Raw genomic sequence first — 21409 nt, 5'->3', positions numbered from 1 at the left:
TTTTGGAGTTTAACTTTGTAACCTCTGTTATTGAGAAACGTTTTGAACCAGGATCGGACGGTGCCGCTGATTCCTATGGACGAAAGCTGGTTTAGGAGGATGGCGTGGTTGACCGTGTCGAACGCTGCGGAAAGGTCTAACAAGATCAATAGGAAAGAGTTTCCTTTGTCGAGGCCCATTAAGATATAATATTATATCTTACAGTTGTGGTTTGGATCATATTCTTTAGGTGAAGACGGTTGTCTATAATTACTCCCAGGTCTCTCACATGATTGTGGGTGAGAAGGTGTTTGTGATGGATCTGAGATGGGAGGTTTTCTTGCTTGTAGGAAATGAAGAGGAGTTTAGTTTTAGAGGCATTGAGGACCAGGTTTAGACTGTTGAGGAGATTAGTGGTGGCTTCGGCTTGTAAGCTGTTGTTCCAAAGTGTGATGGCTTTCTTAATAGATTCTGTTATGGGAATAAGAATCTGAACATCGTCTGCATAGATGTAGTGAATGAGGTTAAGACTACTTAACAGTTGGCAAAGGGGAAGGAGGAAACGGCGGGGGGAAACGGCAAAGCTGCTGCCAGGGGGGGCTATAACACGCGCCGCCGGAGCGGCGGGCCACCTGCCCCCCCTGGGCCTTCCCAGCCGACACGGAGCCGGTTGCGGCGCTCCGCCGCGGAGGAAATGCGCCCTGCGGCCGTCCGGGAGGCGTTCCCCGCCCCCCCGCGAAAGGGGTGGGGGATGCGCCGAAACCCCCCCCCCCGGTCCCACCGAACCCGCCGCCGGGTTGAATCCTCCAGGCGGACTGCACGCACCTCACCCGTTTAACTCTTAACGGTTTCCCGCCCTTTTGAACTCGCTCTTGAAAGTTGTTTTCAACTTTCCCTTACGTACTTATTGATTTTATATATTTACTTTATTTTTTTATTCCTGGACGGGGCCGGGGCCGTCCGGGAGGCGTTCCCCGCCCCCCCGCGAAAGGGGTGGGGGATGCGCCGAAACCACCCCCGGTCCCACCGAACCCGCCGGGTTCAATCCTCCAGGCGGACTGCACGCACCTCACCCGTTTAACTCTTAACGGTTTCCCGCCCTTTTGAACTCGCTCTTGAAAGTTGTTTTCAACTTTCCCTTACGTACTTATTGATTTTATATATTTACTTTATTTTTTTATTCCTGGACGGGGCCGGGGCCGTCCGGGAGGCGTTCCCCGCCCCCCCGCGAAAGGGGTGGGGGATGCGCCTAAACCACCCCCGGTCCCACCGAACCCGCCGGGTTCAGTCCTCCAGGCGGACTGCACGCACCTCACCCGTTTAACTCTTAACGGTTTCCCGCCCTTTTGAACTCGCTCTTGAAAGTTGTTTTCAACTTTCCCTTACGTACTTATTGATTTTATATATTTACTTTATTTTTTTATTCCTGGACGGGGCCGGGGCCGTCCGGGAGGCGTTCCCCGCCCCCCCGCGAAAGGGGTGGGGGATGCGCCGAAACCACCCCCGGTCCCACCGAACCCGCCGGGTTCAATCCTCCAGGCGGACTGCACGCACCTCACCCGTTTAACTCTTAACGGTTTCCCGCCCTTTTGAACTCGCTCTTGAAAGTTGTTTTCAACTTTCCCTTACGTACTTATTGATTTTATATATTTACTTTATTTTTTTATTCCTGGACGGGGCCGGGGCCGTCCGGGAGGCGTTCCCCGCCCCCCCGCGAAAGGGGTGGGGGATGCGCCTAAACCACCCCCGGTCCCACCGAACCCGCCGGGTTCAATCCTCCAGGCGGACTGCACGCACCTCACCCGTTTAACTCTTAACAGTTTCCCCGCCCTTTTGAACTCGCTCTTGAAAGTTGTTTTCAACTTTCCCTTACGTACTTATTGATTTTATATATTTACTTTATTTTTTTTATTCCTGGACGGGGCCGGGGCCGTCCGGGAGGCGTTCCCCGCCCCCCCGCGAAAGGGGTGGGGGATGCGCCTAAACCACCCCCGGTCCCACCGAACCCGCCGGGTTCAATCCTCCAGGCGGACTGCACGCACCTCACCCGTTTAACTCTTAACGGTTTCCCGCCCTTTTGAACTCGCTCTTGAAAGTTGTTTTCAACTTTCCCTTACGTACTTATTGATTTTATTGATTTACTTTATTTATTTATACCGGCATTGCATCCGCTGTAGGCTTCCCTGGTCGGTCTTGTGCATTTGAATAAACGGAGAGGAATTTGTAGGTCGATAATGGTGTGTTGGTGAATGATTTTTTATATCAAGGTGATGGATTTGTAAATGACTCTGAACTGAATTGGTAACCAGTGGAGGTCTTTTAGGACTGGGGAAATGTGGCCTCCTTTCCTAGTGTTTGTTAGTAGACGGGCTGCTGCGTTTTCAACCATTTGGAGTGGTTTCGTGTATGAGGAAGGGAGTCCAAGTAATGTAGAGTTGCAGTAGTAGAAAATGAGGGCTTGGAGGATGGTTCTGAAGTGTTTGGCGTGGAAGAGTGGTCTTATCCTTTTTTAAACTTGCAGTTTATAGAAGCAGTCTTTGGTGGTTTTATTGGGGGGGCCACTACCGGCCTAACACCGTCCGCCGGCTGATCCTCCATCAGAAGGACTTGGGCCCCCGAGCGGCGCTGGGGAGCCGGTCTTCCGTATGCCACATTTCCCGCGCCCGCCGGACAGGCGGGGATTCGGCGCTGGGCTCTTCCCTCTTCACTCGCCGTTACTGAGGGAATCCTGGTTAGTTTCTTTTCCTCCACAGCTTGTGTCCCTAGGTGGACCTTGCGGGTCGGTACGGCAAGAGCGGTATTCAAACAGCAAGCAATGGGGTATGAAAATACAGACCCCTGTGTACTTACTTGGTATAGGTTTTGCTAGGAGTAAGAATTTGTTGAGGATAATGTCAGTTTCTTAATAAGATCTCATGCTTTGACTGTTGAGGAGATTAGTGATGGCTTGTAAGCTGTTGTTCCAAAGTGCGATGGCTTTGTTAATAGATTCTGTTATGGGAATAAGAATCTGAACATCGTCTGCATAGATGTAGTGAATGAGGTTGACTACTTAACAGTTGGCAAAGGGGAAGGAGGAAACGGCGGGGGAAACGGCGAAGCTGCTGCCGGGGGGGAGGGGGGGGCAATAACACGCGCCGGAAATGGTATTTAACCTTAGATGGAGTTTACCACCCACTTTGGCCTGCATTCCCAAACAAACAGACTACGAGAAAACCCGGTCCCGGAGCGCCGGGGGCCGCTACCGGCCTAACACCGTCCGCGGGCTGAGGCTTGATGAGAAGGACTTGGGGCCCCGAGCGGCGCCAGAGAGGCGATCTTCCGTACGCCACATTTCCCGCGCCCGCCGGACGAGCGGGGATTCGGCGCTGGGCTCTTCCCTCTTCACTCGCCGTTACGGAGGGAATCCTGGTTAGTTTCTTTTCCTCCGCGGCTTGTGTCCATAGGTGGGATTGACCTCTGTCCTAGAATGATGTGCCTCTTCATCCAGGCCTAGTGTTCCTACTGGTGTTTTAAGTCCATTGCTGTGCCTGCCTGTTCATCCAGACCTTGTGTTCCCACACGTATTATTATTTCTGAGAGATCTTCCAATTCCTTTGTCATTTTCTGAAGTGCATAAGTAGGGTAGCTAAATGAGGAGAATATTGGAGGGGCGAAGTTCCATATTGAAAGCTGAGTAGCTTTACTTATCTAGTGAAAGTTTGAAGGATCAGGGAAGGCTTGTAAGAATAGCCAAGTTTGTTAATAGATTCTGTTATGGGAATAAGAATCTGAACATCGTCTGCATAGATGTAGTGAATGAGGTTAAGACAAGTTAACAGTTGCCAAAGGGGAAGGAGGAAACGCCGGGAGGGGGGGCTATAACACGCGCCGCTGGAGCAGCGGGCCACCTGCCCCCCCTGGGCCTTCCCAGCCGAACCGTAGCCGGTCGCGGCGCACCGCCGCAGAGGAAATGCGCCCTGCGGGGGCCGGGGCCGTCCGGGAGGCGTTCCCCGCCCCTCCCCCACCCCCCGCGAAAGGGGTGGGGGTGGGGGATCCGCCGAAACCCCGGTCCGACCGAACCCGCCGGGTTGAATCCTGCGGGCGGACTGCACGGACCCCACCCATTTACCTCTTTACAATTTCACGCCCTCTTGAACTCCCTCTTCAAAGTTGTTTTCAACTTTCCCTTGCGGTACTTACTTATTTATTTTATTTATTTAAGGTTTTTTTATACCGGCATTCATGAAATCGTTCACATGATGTCGCTTTACAGAAAACAGGGGTGCAAAGAAAACAACCTATAACATAAATACACGTGGTGAAGAGATGCAGTTACAATTAACTGGGGCTATGAACTGGGAGTGTAAGAAATAAAGAGGGATAGAGGAGGTTAATTATATACATGTGTAGAATATAAAAATATACAAGAGTACATTACAAATATGGCGTCCAATATATACAGCTTCTGAGCTGAGAATTTATTGATGGTGTGTGTTAGGTGCAGTTCGGGAAGGCTTGCCTGAAAAGCCATGTCTTGAGTCTTTTCCGAAAGGTTAGGAGGCAAGGTTCATTTCTGAGATCTGGGGGGATGGAGTTCCATAACAGTGGACCTGCTGTGGAAAGGGCTCAATCTCTAAAGGTGCTGTGATAAGTGGTTTTGGAGGGTGGAACAAGGAGGCATCCTCTGTAGGCTTCCCTGGTCGGTCTTGTGCATTTGTATAAACGGAGAGGAATTTGTAGGTCGATTATGGTGTGTTGGTGAAAGATTTTGTATATCAAGGTGATGGATTTGTAAATGACTCTGAACTGAATTGGTAACCAGTGGAGGTCTTTTAGGACTGGGGAAATGTGGTCTCTTTTCCTAGTGTTTGTTAGTAGACGGGCTGCTGCGTTTTGAACCATTTGGAGTGGTTTTGTGTATGAGGAAGGGAGTCCAAGAAATGTAGAGTTGCAGTAGTCTAATTTGGAGAAAATGAGGGCTTGGAGGATCCTGGTTAGTGTCTTTTCCTCCGCGGCTTGTGTCCCTAGCTGTGATTGAACTCTGTCCTCGAATGATGTGCCTCTTCATCCAGGCCTTGTGTCCCTAGCTGGGATCGACCTCTGTGCTCGACTGCTGCGCCTCTTCATCCCGGCCTTGTGTTCCCACAGGTGTTTTAACTCAGTTGCTGTACCCATTCTTCCGGGCCTTGTGTTCCCACAGGTGTTTTAACTCAGTGGCGGTGCCTGTTCATCCAGGCCTTGTGTTCCCACAGGTGTTTTAACTCAGTGGCTGTGCCTGTTCATCCAGGCCTTGTGTTCCCACAAGTGTTTTAACCTGGTTGCTGTGCCTGTTCATGCAGGCCTTGTGTCCCTAGCTGGAATTGACCTCTGTCCTCGAATGATGTACCTGTTCATCCAGGCCTTGTGTTCCCACACGTATTCTTATTTGTGAGAGATCCTAGGCTCCAATTCGTTTGTCATCAGCTGAAGTGCGTAAGTACAGTCTGAATTCACTAGACGCCAACGGAATTCACTAGACGCCAACGATATTCACTGGACGCCAATGTAAACACCGGGTACACACAACTCTAGGGGTGGACCCGTTCCAGGGAGTCCTTCCCTGAACAAGCATGAGGGTGGAGGTGGGCTTTACTGCACACCCACCTGACGGACCATGCCCATACCGCTGCCAATATTCTAGCATGCATCAGAAAGATGCTGGCGAGCTACCAGTGTTTTAACCTAGTTCCTGTGCCTGTTCATGCAGGCCTTGTGTCCCTAGCTGGGATTGACCTCTGTCCTCGAATGAAGTGCCTGTTCATCCAGGCCTTGTGTTCCTACTGCTGTTTTAACTCCATTGCTGTGCCTGCCTGTTCATCCAGACCTTGTATTCCCACACGTATTCTTATTTCTGAGAGATCCTCCAATTCCTTTGTCATCTGCTGAAGTGCGTAAGTACCGTCTGAATTCACTAGACGCCAACGGAATTCACTAGACGCCAACGATATTCACTGGACGCCAATGTAAACACCGGGTACACACAACTCTAGGGGTGGACCCTTTCCAGGGAGTACTTCCCTGCACAAAGGAAAGGGAACTCTCTCCTGGGCCAATTGATAAGAAAACCACAATTCTGCAGCCAAAAATAGGCTGGAAATCCTTCCCCCATTGACTTTAATGGGCGACATATGTACATATACCCAACTCATTAGATTTTTTTTATGTCCATATTGGCCGCAAGTGGGACCCACTTTCGGACATAAGAAATATGAACATAAAATTTTGCTCTGCACATCCCTATTGGTTACCACTCCAGTCCTTGACAGCCGCAAACCAGCCTGCTTGTCAAGCTACTCATCAGGCCTGGTGCTACTGGGTGTGCAACCCATGAAATTGCAGATGGCAGCACATTCTGTGGGGGAAACTATGGCATGGAAGAGACCCGGCATGGAGCCATCAACAACCAAAGACTGAAGAGAAAGAGTCTTGGTGCGGGGCACCCATAGCCAAGAACTGAAGGGAGAAAGATAGGCTCATTTGCCACGTGGCACCCACGGCCAAAGACTACAAAAAAAGAAAGTGTATGCCAGAAAACTACTAAATAAAGAGTTATATAAAAAAGAGGCCAGCACGGCTGAAGACTTCAAAGAGAGGAACAGACCCATGGCCAAAGACTGAGCAGAGAGAGATGCTCATGGCCAAAGACTGAGGAGATGGTATGGGGCGCCCAAAGACTAAAACAGAAGGATGAGGCCCGGCGCACCTGAAGACTTTGAAGAGTAAGAGAGACACTGCGCTGCACTACTGATGGAGTCTAACCTGCCAGCAGTGGAAAACTACAGAGCAAGAGAGGTCTGGAGCTATGCCACCGGCGAAGCCCAACCTATTGGCGTTGGAAAATTATAAAGTGAGAGAGACCCAGCTTAGTGAGTGTATGGGTAGAGACCCCCCTGGGGTCTCCCCTAGATGGCCCTCCCAGCCCATGGTTAGTCATCTAGAGGGACACAACATTCCAAATGGCACCTGCCCCAGAGGTGGTGGTGGTGGGAAGGGGGGTTGTTAGAGTGAGGAGTGTGAGTATGTGTAGTTTTGAATTCTGGAAGGAAAAGTGTGTGTAGAGTGTGCTCTCCAAGTTTAGGCCCCCTGCCTAGTTAAGGAAGGGAGAGACACTGCCTTTCAGGCCTTGGTTAGAAACTGGAGGGAAGACAGATTTAGAAAGTTGCTTTTGTCTTTTTTGCTTATGTAAACCCCCTTTCATCAGGGGTCATCTTCAGAGACTACAGAGGGAGGTGAGTGCCACTTCTGCAGCCCTGGATTGGATAAAGTTCACCAGGGATCGCCAGTGGGTACCAGTCCAATGTCCACACTGGTGTTGGTTCCAAAATGAATTTTATTTGTAAATCCAAATGACAAACAGGAAAATAGTAGAATCTTGTTGTGAATAGCTGGATAAGGTCCAACAGGAAATAACCAATCTCAGTAAATTCTCACTCTTCTTTGAGCAGGAGGTCTCCCACTCATCCAACTTCAGCTCCAAGGCCTTCAGAGCAACATCATACATAACCAGTTCAACGTACTACAGCTTTCTCAGACAAGGATTTTACCCCTTTTCTCGGTAGGGTATCCTCCCTCTGGCAGGCTATTAAACCTTCTCTCCAACCTCCTTGTTCCTTTTTGCAGAAATCCTTGGATGCCTCACAAGCGCTGTCTCTTCTCAGTACTCTCAAGACAACAACAATCCGATGCCAGGGGGGCATCTTTTATAGACTCTCACTAAACCCCAAACCGTTCCCCATGGAAGGAATGCATGCACCACTTACATTACCTCATCCTTTTACAGTCTCAGTTCTCCACATCCCCTTGTCACCATCCTATCTCCCTCATGCATCACACACTCTGCAACAAACATTACCTCATCCCCCTAAAACCCCTCCTTACACCGAAGATGCTTGCAGAGTGCAAGGGTTCTGCCCTCAAAGGGAACTCAATGAACTTTTAATGAACCTTGGAAAGCAGAAATCTTCCAGGAAACTTAAACCACATGTTAGTGACTCTAGGTAGAATTATATTTAGAGAAATAAGATTTTTGCTGTTTTTTTCAATCTGTGCTTTCTGGGGGGAAGAAATCCCCTCTCCACATCACTTTTACCAGTAAGAAGAGGTTGCAGAGACCAGAGATAGATGCTCTAGTGTTGTTTTCTTGTCAAGATAAGAGTTTTTTCATCTGTTAGGAAGGAAGTATTTTTTCTGCCTCCTTCCTTACCCAGTGTTGGCCTGAAAGAACTGTTCCAGTAGGGTCCGCAGTCTATCTTTTGAAGAGGATATTGAGAGAGAACAGAAGAAAAACTGGAGACCCCTAATAGAGTCTCCACCCCTGGGACACAGGACAGAGACAGGTTGGCGTTCGGGAGTGCCATTTGGACATCAGGTACTGTGGGGAAGGGGACATCTGTCATGGTTAGGATACCCCAGCCACCTTGGGACAAGTATCTACTCTACCCCATGGAGGATACACAAGTTTCAAGTTCCAGTGTCAAGGGATACTTCCACAAGGAGAGATACATCTTAAACCTGTTCTCCCATACCACTAAAGAATCTAGATGTAACTGGACCCTTTATTATTTGCTCCTATTAATTATTTTGAAATCAATCACAGTAAACTTTATTTTGAACACCCATCCAGCAAGTCCAGCCTGTTTTGTCACAGTAACTACCCAAAGAGCCATGGTAACACACACACACACATGACTTCACCTATGCCTTGGGCCTAGAATGTTATCCTTCTGTCCAACAGAAAGGATCTACCCCTTGGGATGAGAAAAGGAGGAAAGAGACTGTGAAGTTAGCCCCATTCAAGAAATTCTTTTATGGTCCTTTGGGATCCAGCCTATTTCCAGAAAAAGATTACATATGTTTGTATGTGGGAGAATATGGGTGTGTATATGTGCAAGAGCATATGTGAATAAGAGAGTGCATGTGAGAGCATATGTAATTAAGAGGGAGAGAGTGTGTGTGGATGTATGAGAGCATATGTAAGAGAGAGGGTATGTGTGTGTGAGAGAGAAGTGTCTGTGTATGTGTGACAGCATGTGTGAGTAAGAGAGAGTATGTGTATGAGAGCATGTCTGAGTAAGAGAGAGAGTGTATGTGTATGTGTGAGAGAGAGGGAGTGTATGTGTGAATGTGAGTGAGAGAGCATGTGTGAGTAAAAGAGAGATGGAATGTGCATATATGTGTAAGAGCGCGTGTGTGTGAGACAGAGAGAGTGTGTGTATGAGTGCCAGTGGCATAGCCAGAATTGATTTTTTGGGTGGGCACAAGCTTAACATGAATGGACTGTAAGCAGGTAGGTCTGAGACCTACTAGTTGTATTCTTATTGATAAATGCCATATACTGCACCCTACAATGGCTTTCTAAGTTGTTTTTAGCAGCCATTATGCATCATGCATGAAACTTTAAAATATTTTACCTCAATTATTTCAAGCACTTATTAGCATTAAAAATTCCTTATTCATTTATTTTATATTTATTGCAGTTCATAAATACACAAATATATCATGTAAAAAGCAAACAAAACAATCAGATCCAATCAATCATGTAATAAAACAAAAATTAATGTATTCTTTCATGAATCCTCTTTGCAGAAAGCCAGAAATCATCAGAACTACAATAAAATAACATTAATTATCAGAACAGGTGCAGAGAATAGCTAGGACAATTCACATTACAACTAACATGAATAAAAATATCCAAATTCTGGTGTCACCTCAGCAAAAAAATATCCATCCACTCCTATTTTATGAAATAACAAAAACTCCTGCAAAGAAAGAGACATCTAGAACCATACCATACCATACAGTCATAGCATTGACTCTCAGGATTCAAATAACAGCAACCTTATGAAAAAGCAGCAATGCAAATACTACACCAGGCTCTAGAATATTAATACATCACCTACTGGAATAACAGAACAAGCTGGACTACTCCAGAGAAACTCTATATTAGCAAAAATATTGCACTTCAGTCACACACAAATAGGCAAAACAGAAACCGACCCTTACCTAATATAGAAATAAGAAGCTACAAATTAGAAACAGAAACATGCAGACAAAACCAAAATAGAAGGCATGAGAAACTAGACCCTGAACAGTGGAATACTGAAGGAAGAGCAAAATACAAAAATATAAGAAATGTAAATTGGGGTAGATTTTAAAAGGTGCATGCGTACATTTATGTGCTGCGCATGTTATAAAATACATGGGCCGCGTGCACATACATGTATGTGGATTTTATAATCTGCGCGTGTATGTATGGGTGGTAAAATTTTGATAATTCACGTGGCGACGAGACCAGGGCTCCCCCAGTTCCCTTCCAGTCCGCTCCAATTTAGGAGCGGACTGGGAGGGAACTTTCCTACCCCCTACCCTAACCTCCCTTCTCCTTCCCCTCTCCTCCCCACTCTCTAAATCCCCTTTTTTTTTTTTTTTACCTTTTTTTCTTCAAGTTACTTCAGAGCCCGACCTGAAGTAACTTGCACGCACCGGCAGCTGGCCAACGCGCAAGAATCCAGGACAGTGATGAATGGTGCTGTTCCGGCCTGCCCCTCTCTGCTCCCTGGACCACCCATCCCCATCTCCCCGTCTGCCCATTTGTCAGGGCCAGGCTCTTTTAAAATGTGCGCAGCGCCCGCCTACACACATAAGTGGCGATTTTTATGTGCGCGGCAGATTTAAAATCCGGCTGATTCCAAAAGATGGTATATTCAAATTGCTAAAATCTCAAAATAATTTTTTTTTTACCTTTGTTTTCTGATTTTTATATTTTTCTAATCAGTTGGTCCTGGCCTCTTTTTCCCTTGTCACTCATTTCCCAATTCCTTTTCAGTGTCACTCTTCTACTGTCTTCTTCCCTTCCTTTCTCTCTCCCACACACTCACACACACATACACACACACACTTTCTCTCACAGACTCCCTCACATACTCAAACTCTCACTCTCATATGCTCTCCCCCACAAAGACACACACAAGCTCGCATTCTCTACACACACACAAACTCTCACTCTCTCACCCCCCCAGGCTCCCAATGTTATGCACACCCAGACCCACACCCAGGCTCCCATTCTTATACACACAGAGACGCACACTCAGGCACCCATTCTCACCCACACATTCACACATCCTAGCTCCCATTCTCACCCACACACACCCAGGCTTCTATTCTCACCTACACATACACACATTCAAGCCCGCGCACAGCTTCCACTCCCTCCCTCCCCTCCCCAAGCAGGAAGATCGGTGGGTCTCTCCTGCTGCCGCCAGCCTCCTGCTACCTTCAGGCCATACAGCCTACCGATCTTCCTGCTTGGGGGGGGAGGGAGCGGAAGCTGTGTGTAGCGCTTCCGCTCCCTCCCCCCCAAGCAGGAAGATCAGTGGACTGCACGACAGCAAGAGAGGCCGCAGGCCCCCGGCGGAACCTAACCAGCTACTGGCCTGCCACCTTCCCAGATGTGCTGCTCCGTGGGCATGCAAATGCACAGAATGCACACCCAGTCACATCGGACCTGGGTCCTCCTCTTTCCTGTTGCGGAGATGGGATCCCGCGATGTCCTTGCAGTTCAGGCGCTCCTCTTCCAGTTATGGTTGGGTGGGTCTGGGTCCAAATTAAGTGGGCAACTGCCACCCAGGCCTACCTGTGGCTTCGCCACTGATGAGTGCATGTGTGTATGTGTGTGAGAGGGCATGCGCAAGTGTAAGAAAGAGGAGAGTGTGCAAGTATGAAAGAGGGAGTGTATGAATATGAGACAATATGTGGGTGAGAGAGGGAGTGTATATGAGAGTGTATGTAAGGGAGAGAGAGGGAGTAGGTTTGGGTGAGTGTATGAATGCATGTGTGTGTGTATGTGTGTGTGTGAGGGAGGGAGCATATGTGCTAGAAAGTATGTGTATATGAGAGGAAAGAAAGTATGTGTGTGCCTCTTCCCACATTTATCCACTACAATTTAAGGATAACTGGAAATCACAAGTTCCCAGATATGGAGATCAAGGGTTTTTTAAAAAATCCTTAGTTTTAATTATTGGTTGTTATTTGATGTGTCTACTGTTTTGAAATATTTTATTGGTGTTTGGGAAATTTTTATGAGTTTTTAATTATTGTATGTTCTACTGGATTAGCTGTTTTGAAATATTTATTTTTTTATTAGTATGGTTCTACTATTAATGATGTTATATATTTCTTGATTTTACTGCTTGATGTTTTATGAGGAATACAATGTTTCTATTTTCCATCGTTGCACTACATACAGAGTCTGGCTTGTTGTGGTTTGTAATTCAGTTTTTGTCTGCACATTTCTATTTATACTTTATGGTTTCTTTATTCTGTATTTGGTGAGGGTTTGTCTGTGTTCTACATATGTGACCGAGCTATGATATTCTGCTAGCTGTGTAGAGATCTTTAGCAGTTTGGCTTGTTCTATTTTCCTAATAGAAGGTGTATTGATGTTTTAGGGCTTGGTGTAACTTTTGCCACATTGCCTTTCCAAGGTAGGGTTGTTGCTGTTTGAGTGCTGGCAGTCATTCCTGTTTTAGTATAGGATGTTTATTATATCATAATTGTAATTCCGTTAACTCTTGGCTTTCTGAGGCTAAGCCCTTGCCAAACATGTTAGAAAAAGCTTAATATCATATGAGTTCCAACTCATTTTTTGCTTTTTTGCAGGGTTTCAGATTGGTACCATAACAGTGTATGTAAATATAATAGGTATGTTATTATGTTATTTTGTCCTCAAAAGATTGTACTTTGAATGTCTTTTTTTTTCATTTAAACTCTGTTATTATAATAAATGCATAATTTTAATTGTGCAGAGGACTGTGGGGGAAATGGTGGGATTGCAATGTTTTATGTTTTCCCTAGGGCTCCTAATACCCTTGCACCAGGCCTTCACTCACTAATCCCTTCCCCCAAACCAATCTTACCCCATTCTATGAGGCAAAAATGATTAAATGGGGAGAAGCAAATCCAAGGCACTCCTGTCCCACCTGCCAGTATATAAAAATGGCACAAATTGCACCAGCCAGTCATCTGGCTGGTGCCATTTTGTTGTATGAAGATACTTCTTTACAACAACTTGGCACCAGCCACAGGACCAGTCAGTGCCATTTTTACATACTGGCAGGTGGGGTAGGAGCACCTGAGGATTATTCCTGCCCCATTTAATTATTTTGGACCCACAACTAGGGTAAAATGGGTACGAGGGTGATGAGGGGAAGAGTGTCAATATTTAAAGTTTGGATCACTGGAGGAAGCTAGGGGCCTGAGACTGAGAGTGTGAAACTGAGTAAAAGTGAGACAAAGAGTGTGAGACTGTGTGTGTGTGTGTGAGAGAGAGACTGAAGCAGACTGCTTTTATGGTGTGTTGGCTATTGTAAAAATAAAAATTAAATGTTAAAAAAAAAAAAATGAGAAGGGGGCAGCACAGTAATGGTTTGCATAGGGCAGCAAAAAAGCTAGCACCGGCCCTGCCACCCATACTGAATAATCTTCAGATATATTTGCAATCTTTTTGAAGAAGAGCCCAGCTAATTTGCATATTTTGAATATCCTGAAAACCTGGTCTCTTTGTGGCTCTTAAGAAGCAGAGTTATGTACACCTGGCTGATTGAAGGGGAGGAAGGTTCATATGTCAAGGCAAGGTTTCCTTAGTTACATTAGGTCCTTACAGCGCTTGCTTGGAAAATATATACATATCTCTATACGTATCACTTTATATTAGTGCATTGCTAAGAAATATGACACTATTATGTGGGTACAGGTATATGCCAACATTAAAAATAACATAGGTGTAGGAATAACAAAACCTTTTTTCAATGCACTCTAGGAGGATGTTTCCAGTTGAGTACAACAGCATGAAATATGATTATATGTAACGTAGCCCAAAAAAGCAAACCTCAAAGGTGATGTCTTTTTTTTTTACAATATATTAATTAGACATTTCATGCAGCCAGCTTCATATCAGCAAATCAGCATAAGAAGAATGTGAAATGCTGCATCAAACATCCGATGGAGGGAGAAGCTTTAGGAAACTGATTCTCTTTCAAATGCATGACCAAGTGCAGTGCAAAAGTGATTTTCCCTGTTCATTTCTTCCTGTTCATTTTGGGATCCCAGTTCTAGTGGGACCAAGGCACAGTGAGTCTTGGGTTTTCCCTCCCCATTTTAATCCCCCTTCTACCTGTCCCAGGCTTTGCAGTGACTTCCGGTCTTTAGCCACAGACCCTAACTCCCTCTGTAACTTGGTTCATTTGTACCATGAATGCAGACTGAAGGTGTCACAGTTAAGCAATGGCTGGATTTCCTTCCTCTAGAAGTTGTAAACACTGCCTCGGAATTCTCTCCAGACCCAGCTGGCCCAAGAAGCAGAAGTCAGATTCTGGATTGGAGCCATGCTTGACAGCACACAGCACTGTCACTGAGCCATGAAGCCTTCTCATAGAAACGTAGAAATAATGGCAGAAAAGGACCAAACAGTCCATCCAGTCTGCCCAGCAAGCTTATGGTAGTATCAGCCGTGCCATATAGGGCTCCCCCATAATGGAAGCATCAGGGGATGGCATCTGCTGCGCCATACCAGTTACCCCCATACTTAGGGGGTTATTTTCTAAACACTTATCGCATGGGTTAGGGCCTAACACACGCGATAAGGGCCTTTTCGCGGCAGTAAGATTTAAATTAGAGGGAAGGGAGGAGTCGGGGTGCAGTTAAGGAGGAGTCGGTGGTGAACCGCTGCCGGCGATAATGTTTCAAACATTATCGCTGGTAGTAAGGGCTCCTCCCATAAATTATTTATATGTTGCCTAGTTCATCATATTATATTATGTTATCTGTTATATGTACGGGCACTGCCCAATGGTTTTTTGTTCACTGTGAACCGATACGATGTGCGAACGGATATCGGTATAAAAGAGATGTTAAATAAACAAATAAATAAATAAATAGTAGCGCGGGGAATATCACCACCTTTTATGGTGGCACTATGCCCGCGATAGCCTGCGGCAAAATCGCACCACCTTGGTGCGATTGGCTGCAGGCTATCGCCCACCCACCCGCCCCCACCTTCGCCCCCCACCCCCTTTAGCGCAGGCTTTATCATTCCACACGGAATGATGAATCCTGGCCTTAGTTTCCTAAACCGTCAAAGACACGGCCCTTGTTGGTTGCTGTCTGAGTCCATTTCCCCATTACTTCTTGCCGTTGAAGCAGAGAGCAATGTTGGAGTTGCATCACAAGTATAAGACTTATTGGTTAAGGTTAGTTACAATTGCATCAGCAAGTTACCCTGGTGCTTATTTGTTTTCCAAGACTGTAAAATTCAATGTCCTTGTTGGTTGCTGTCTAAAACGAATTTCCTTTTTCCTCTTTTCCCCCTGCCGATATAGCAGAGAGCAATAATGGAGTTGCATCAACAATATGAAGGCTTATTGGTTAAGGGTAGTAACTGCCACACCAGCAAGTTATCTCCATGTACTCTTCCTTATTTCCATTCTCTAGCCTTTAGGGATCCACAGAATTGATCCCATGCCCCTTTGAAATATTTCACTGTTCTTGTCTTCACCACCTCCTCTGGAAGGGCATTCCAGGTATCTACCACCCTCTCCATGAAGAAATATTTCCTGACATTGGTTCTGAATCTTCCTCCCTGGAGTTTCATTTGAGACCCCCTAGCTCTACTGATCTTTCCAATGGAGAAGGTCTGTCAATTGTAATCATTCAATCCTTTCAGGTATCTGAAGGTCAGTATCATTCTCCCCTGCACCTCCTCTCCTCCAGGGTATACATATTTAGGACCTTCAACCTCTCCTCATAAGTCATTTGATGGACACTTGCCCGCATGTTATAAAATCTACTCCTATATTTTTTCCATAGGTTTGTTAGGTTGCTTCCATTTCTCTACATATAAGCACAGTGTTCAAGAAATTTAAAGGATCCCAAAAAGAGAAACACAAGAAAGAATATCTGGTCAAACTGAGGGAGACAAAGAAAGTAATCAAGAAAGCAAAATGTCAGGCAAGAGAAAGCATTGCCAAAGAGGTTAAGTGAAGTGACAAAACATTTTTCAGATACATCAGAGAAAGGAAAAAGGTCAAAAGTGGTATAGTGAAATTGAAAGGTGAAAAGGATCAATGTGTGGAGAGAGACAAAGAAATGGCAGAAATATTAAACAAATACTTCAGTTCGGTGTTCACTAAAGAAGACCCTGGAGAAGGACCGTTGCTAGTTAACAAGACAGTGGATGGGGGTGGAGTAGATGAAATTCCGTTTACAGGTGAGAATGTATGGGAAGAGCTAGGAAAACTGGAAGTGGACAAAGCCATGGGGCCTAATGAGGTTCATCCCAGGATACTGAAGGAGCTCTGAGATGTACTGGTGGGTCAGTTGCATGACCTGTTCAATAGATCCCTGGAAATGGAAGTGGTACCAAGTAATTGGAAGCTAGGAAGAAGAGACAAGCATGATTACATATGTTCTCAGAAAATTGCTCCTACACGTTTAAGAGCCACCGCTGGTGACCCTAGTTGCTGCAAGGTGCTGAGAGCACAACCCCTTTGGGAGAGATAAATGGATTGTGGGAGAGATTTAGGACCAGTTACAGTGAGCCAACAGCTAGCTAACTGTGCCACACAGTGCTCAAGACTGTCTGGGTCTGAAATGCACCAGAGTTAGTGCATCTACAAAGCAGGCAGGCAGGTTGCAAGTCCACTTTGAGGATCCTATTACTGTACCAGAGCACACAAAAAGCAGAACACAAAAAGCAGAACCGTATCTGTCATCTGTGCCCTGTGCACTAGTGTGGAGAGGAAAATACTACAGTGCATTGTCTCTGTATGTATAGTTCACTATTACATATAGATAGGCCGATGCAGTAAGATGCGCATGCAAAATGGGCGATCGTATTGAGCGCCCGTTGTTCTAATGCACGCACAACCACACTTCTAGGCACCCGATGCTGTATTTTAAGTGAGAGGGAAGTCAGGGCAGCTTAAAAAAGGGTACACTAAGGGAGAATTGTGCAGCTAGAGCATCTATAGTTCTCAAAAATAGTTTATTAAAACAGGTGCTCAATATGAACATCCATTTTGATCCAGCTTCTTTTTTATTTTGCTGAGGTTGCTTGTGTATTATATTTGGCGCCCATTGCTACAGACATCTAAATTGTGTGGCCATAAGAAACGTGGATCAAGTCAATATATAATTATTTTTCTCCACTGTAAGTAGTAAATTCAAGAGCCACAATACCGAGGACAGCACACTTAACACAGAGGACCATATTTTTTAGGGATGTGAATCGGGCTTCGGACAATTGAAAATATCATCGATATTTTCAAAATCGTCAGAAATCGGGGGCTCCCCCAAAACGAGAGGAAAACTCCACGATATTGATCGTGGGGGTTCCCTTATCGTTTTGGGGGAGGGCGGGAAAAACAGCACACAAAAATAACCCCTAAACCCACCCCGACCCTTTAAAAGTAACCCCTTAGCTCCCCCAACCCTCCCAACCCCCCCAAAACCTTTATACAGGTACCTGGTGGTCCAGTGGGGGTCCCGGAAGCGATCTCCTGCGATCTCCCACTCCGGGCCATCCTCGGGCTCCTGGGCCGTCGGCTGCCACTAATCAAAATGGCGCCGATGGCCCTTTGCCCTTACCATGTGACAGGGTATCCGTGCCATTGGCCGGATCCTGTCACATGGTAGGAGCACTGGATGGCCGGTGCCATCTTGTGCTCCTACAATGTGACAGGGGCTGACCAATGCCACCAGTAGCCCCTGTGACATAGTAAGGGCAAAGGCTATCGGCGCCATTTTGGTTACTGGCAGCCGATGGCCCGAGTGCAGGAGATCGCTCCCGGACCCCCGCTGGACCACCAGGGGCTTTTGGCAAGTCTTGGGGGACCTTCCTGACCCCCACAAGACTTGCCAAAAGTCCAGCGGGGGTCTGGGAGCGACCTCCTGCACTCGGACCGTCGGCTGCCAGTATTAAAAATGGCGCCGATAGCCTTTGCCCTTACTATGTCACAGGGGCTACCGGTGCCATTGGTCAGCCCCTGTCACATGGTAGGAGCACAAGATGGCGCCAGCCATCCAGTACTCCTACCATATGACAGGATCCAGCCAATGGCACGGATACCCTGTCACATGGTAAGGGCAAAGGGCCATCGGCGCCATTTTGATTAGGGGCAGCCGACGGCCCGGGAGCGGGAGGACGGCCCAGAGTGGGAGATCGCGGGAGATCGCTCCCGGGACCCCCACTGGACCACCAGGTACCTGTAAAAAGTTTTTTGGGGGGTCGGGAGGGTGGGGGAAGCTAAGGGGTTACTTTTAAAGGGTCGGGGTGGGTTTTTTGTTTATCGGCTGGGGCGCAGCCGATAAACAAAATGCGATCGGGCCCGATGGAAAAAAACCCACATGTGAATCGGAACCGGAATCCGAACCGATTCCGGTTCCGATTCACTTCTCTAATATTTTTTAATGTTTCTCATGAGCCCTTGACTGTGCGTTAACTTTACTCCACCTCCAGGGCTGGAGTTAAATTCCTGGCATTAAAAAGGGTGCATTGGGTGCACTTTCCTGCATTGGGCAGTAATAGCTAATAGCCTCATCAATGTGAAATTTAAATGCGGTAGGCGCTAGTTGGGATGTGTTTGTTAACATGCATGTTATGGACGTGCTAGTCCCCTTATTGCATTGGACGTTAGTCTAGTGCACCCAAAATGCGCATCCAACCAAAAGTAAACCTTCATGCTGGGCTGGGCACACTTTATTGCATTGGCTTCAGAGTGATCACTTCAGTTATTCAGTAGTATGGTTTCAGTCACTGTCAGTACTACACACACTTATTCACTTCAAGCCATAAGAAACTGAAATTTGGAAAAGATGTGTCACCACCATCTGTATCTCTTCCAGTCCCTGTTGGGTCAAAGGGTAGAGAAAGGGCAGGCACTAGCACCAGCAGCAGGGCATCACCAGCCCCACTGGAGTTAAAAGTGCAAGTTGTAAAAACCCCATCTGTGCGATCCTTTAGTACTGAAGAGACAGTAAAAGCAATGTTGTCAGAAGTGTCTTCAGAATCTCAGGCAGAAGAATCTCCTTTTAAAGGATTTACAGAATCAGAGATGGGAGCGCTGCTAGCTGAAAACCTTAATTTTGAGAAATAGTGAATAGTGTCTTAGCCTCCACTTCAGTGATGGAGGAAAGAGAGGCAGTAGGTGAGGAAGAGCAGGCAACAGTGCAGGAAAAGAGGATGTGCAGCACCTGCCACTGTTTCTCAGAGTTCATTTACCTCCACCTCCTCTTCCGTGCCAACATCAACATGTACCCCCAAGAATGCAGACAAAGGTAAAGGATCATGAAAGATATCTGTTGTCTAGAGGCAATTTCAAGTGAGGGAGGGCCCGCACTTTGCTTGGTGTAATTATTGTGCCAAGGGCATCAGCCATGGCCAGCAACTGGGACATTTAAGCAATTCTAGGATGGAGCATCACCTGAAGAAGCAGCATCCCCTTCAATATTCAGCTGGGGATGGTAGCAGCAGTAGTCAGGGGACTGCTTCTTCAATCCAGAGAACACTATTTCAAAAGGAGACAAGTGTTCCTCAAGTTTCTCCCAGGCTAGCAGCAGCAATCCCCCACTGTACGTCATAAGCGACAGTCCACAATGGAGGAAACGGGATGGTGTTCTATGATACTGTCACAGGGAAAGAGGCAGGCATCTTCCAAAGTGATGACCAGGAGCACTGGTGAAATGATCGCTTTAGATGATCAGCCCCTGAAGTGGAGTGCAGAATGTGGGTTTCAAGCATTTTCTGCAGATGTCAGCACCAAAAGAAAAGGACGGCCGTCCATTGCTACTACCATATGACAGAGGCCGGCCAAAGGCACCGATAGCCCCTGTCACATGGTAAGGGCAAAGGGCCACTGGCGCCATTTATTTACTGGCAGCTGACAGCCTGAGATCGCTCCCAGGACCCCCGCTGGACCACCAGGGACTTTAGGCAAGTTTTCGGAGGGTCAGGGAGGGTGGGGGTAATTAATTAAATCTGAAGGGTTGGGGTGGGGGGTTTTTTCGGTTCGGGACAGCCAAAAAAAAAAAAAAGGCCCGAACCACGGGAAACAAAATTTCCCACGGCAGGCCAACAACGAAGGCCAAACCAAAAGGTTCAGCCAAATCACATCTCTACAGTACAATCAGTGCTGAAGGCACATCCAGATGCTGCTGGCCAAGGCAGAGGAAACAGTGTGCATTTCACTAGAGACATCTGGACAGCTACAAATGCTTCACAATCTTTCCTCTCTCTAACGGCACACTGGTGGGAACTGGCTAAGGTAAAGGCAGACAGCAATTCCACAGGTGACGAAGTTTCAGGCTGCAGGTGGGCTTTGCTGCACACTCACCTGACGAACGAGGTCTATACCTTGGCCTATATTTTAGCAGCCATCAGAGATATGCTGGAGGTCTGGCAGCTGGACCAGATAGCCAGAAGTCAAAACACTGGATTCTTCGTGACCGACAATGGCATAAATATGTTAAACGCAATAACCGATTGAGGATATCAGGGTGTACGATGCTTTGATTCCATTCTGCATCTAGTGATAAAGGAGGCTCTGGAGCTGGGGTTCAGGGATCCAGAGAATGTCTAGCTGCATGACTTAATAGATAAGTGTAGGAGAATAGCTGGGCGCTTCCACAGAAGTGTGAAGGTGGGGCAGTTTCTCCGTGAAAAGCAGGACGGTTTAAAGATGCCTCACAAGCCTCTCATTCAAGATGTGGGCACCCGCTGGAATTCTACCAACATGATGCTGCAGAGGCCAATGGAACAGCAGGCACCCTTTCATGATCTGTCTCAAGAAATGGAGATAAATGTGCAGTGTCCCCTGGGGCTTCATGATTGGGCAGTCATCAGCCAAATGGTGAAAATCCTGAAATCCTTTAAGGATGCCACAGAGGAGCTGAGTGCCAGAAGCGCAACCTTGGGTGATGTCATCCCCATAGTAAACATCATGTTAGAAAAGTTGGAAGGTTTTCAACAGGAAGAGGAATGAGAGCTGAGGTGCTGGGCTGTCTGGAGTCCTTGGAAAAGCAAGTGACAGAGAGACTAGGACCTCTCACCAGAAACACCACATACATGCTTGCTACAATATGTGATCCTTGTGTGAAAGGGAGACTCACCCTGCAGGCCAACACTCTGACACATATGAAAAGCATGCTGACAGAGAAGATCTGTGAACTAGAGCGCCAGAGGCTGAGGCAGAGGAGGGATGTAGCAGAGGAGGAAATACCATCAGCAGAGCAAATCAGAGCAGTACCCTGTCATCGACACCTAGCCCTCCTTCCTCCGCTATAAAATGGCAAAGCCATGTTGCCCAGAAAGAATCCTCACTTCTTGCATGATTGCGATCGCAAAAGCAGCTGGGAAAGA

The 21409-nt window shown here is 46.8% G+C and overlaps 1 protein-coding gene across 1 annotated transcript in view; it reads right to left on the bottom strand.

The window, feature by feature from the left end:
* Positions 1-19632, bottom strand: part of MYO3B (myosin IIIB) — a 424126-nt gene extending 404494 nt beyond the window's left edge. Inside the window, exons 1-2 of the mRNA XM_029607903.1 lie at positions 19476-19632; positions 18836-19017 (exon numbers count right to left, since the gene is read on the bottom strand). Of these exons, the coding sequence (XP_029463763.1) occupies positions 18836-19017; positions 19476-19632 (339 nt within the window). The remainder of the gene's footprint in view (positions 1-18835; positions 19018-19475) is intronic.
* Positions 19633-21409: the final 1777 nt, after the last annotated feature.

Source organism: Rhinatrema bivittatum, chromosome 6 (genome assembly GCF_901001135.1).
Source record: "Rhinatrema bivittatum chromosome 6, aRhiBiv1.1, whole genome shotgun sequence".
Classification (NCBI taxonomy): Eukaryota; Metazoa; Chordata; class Amphibia; order Gymnophiona; family Rhinatrematidae; genus Rhinatrema; species Rhinatrema bivittatum.
This window is presented reverse-complemented; position numbering and strand designations above follow the sequence as displayed.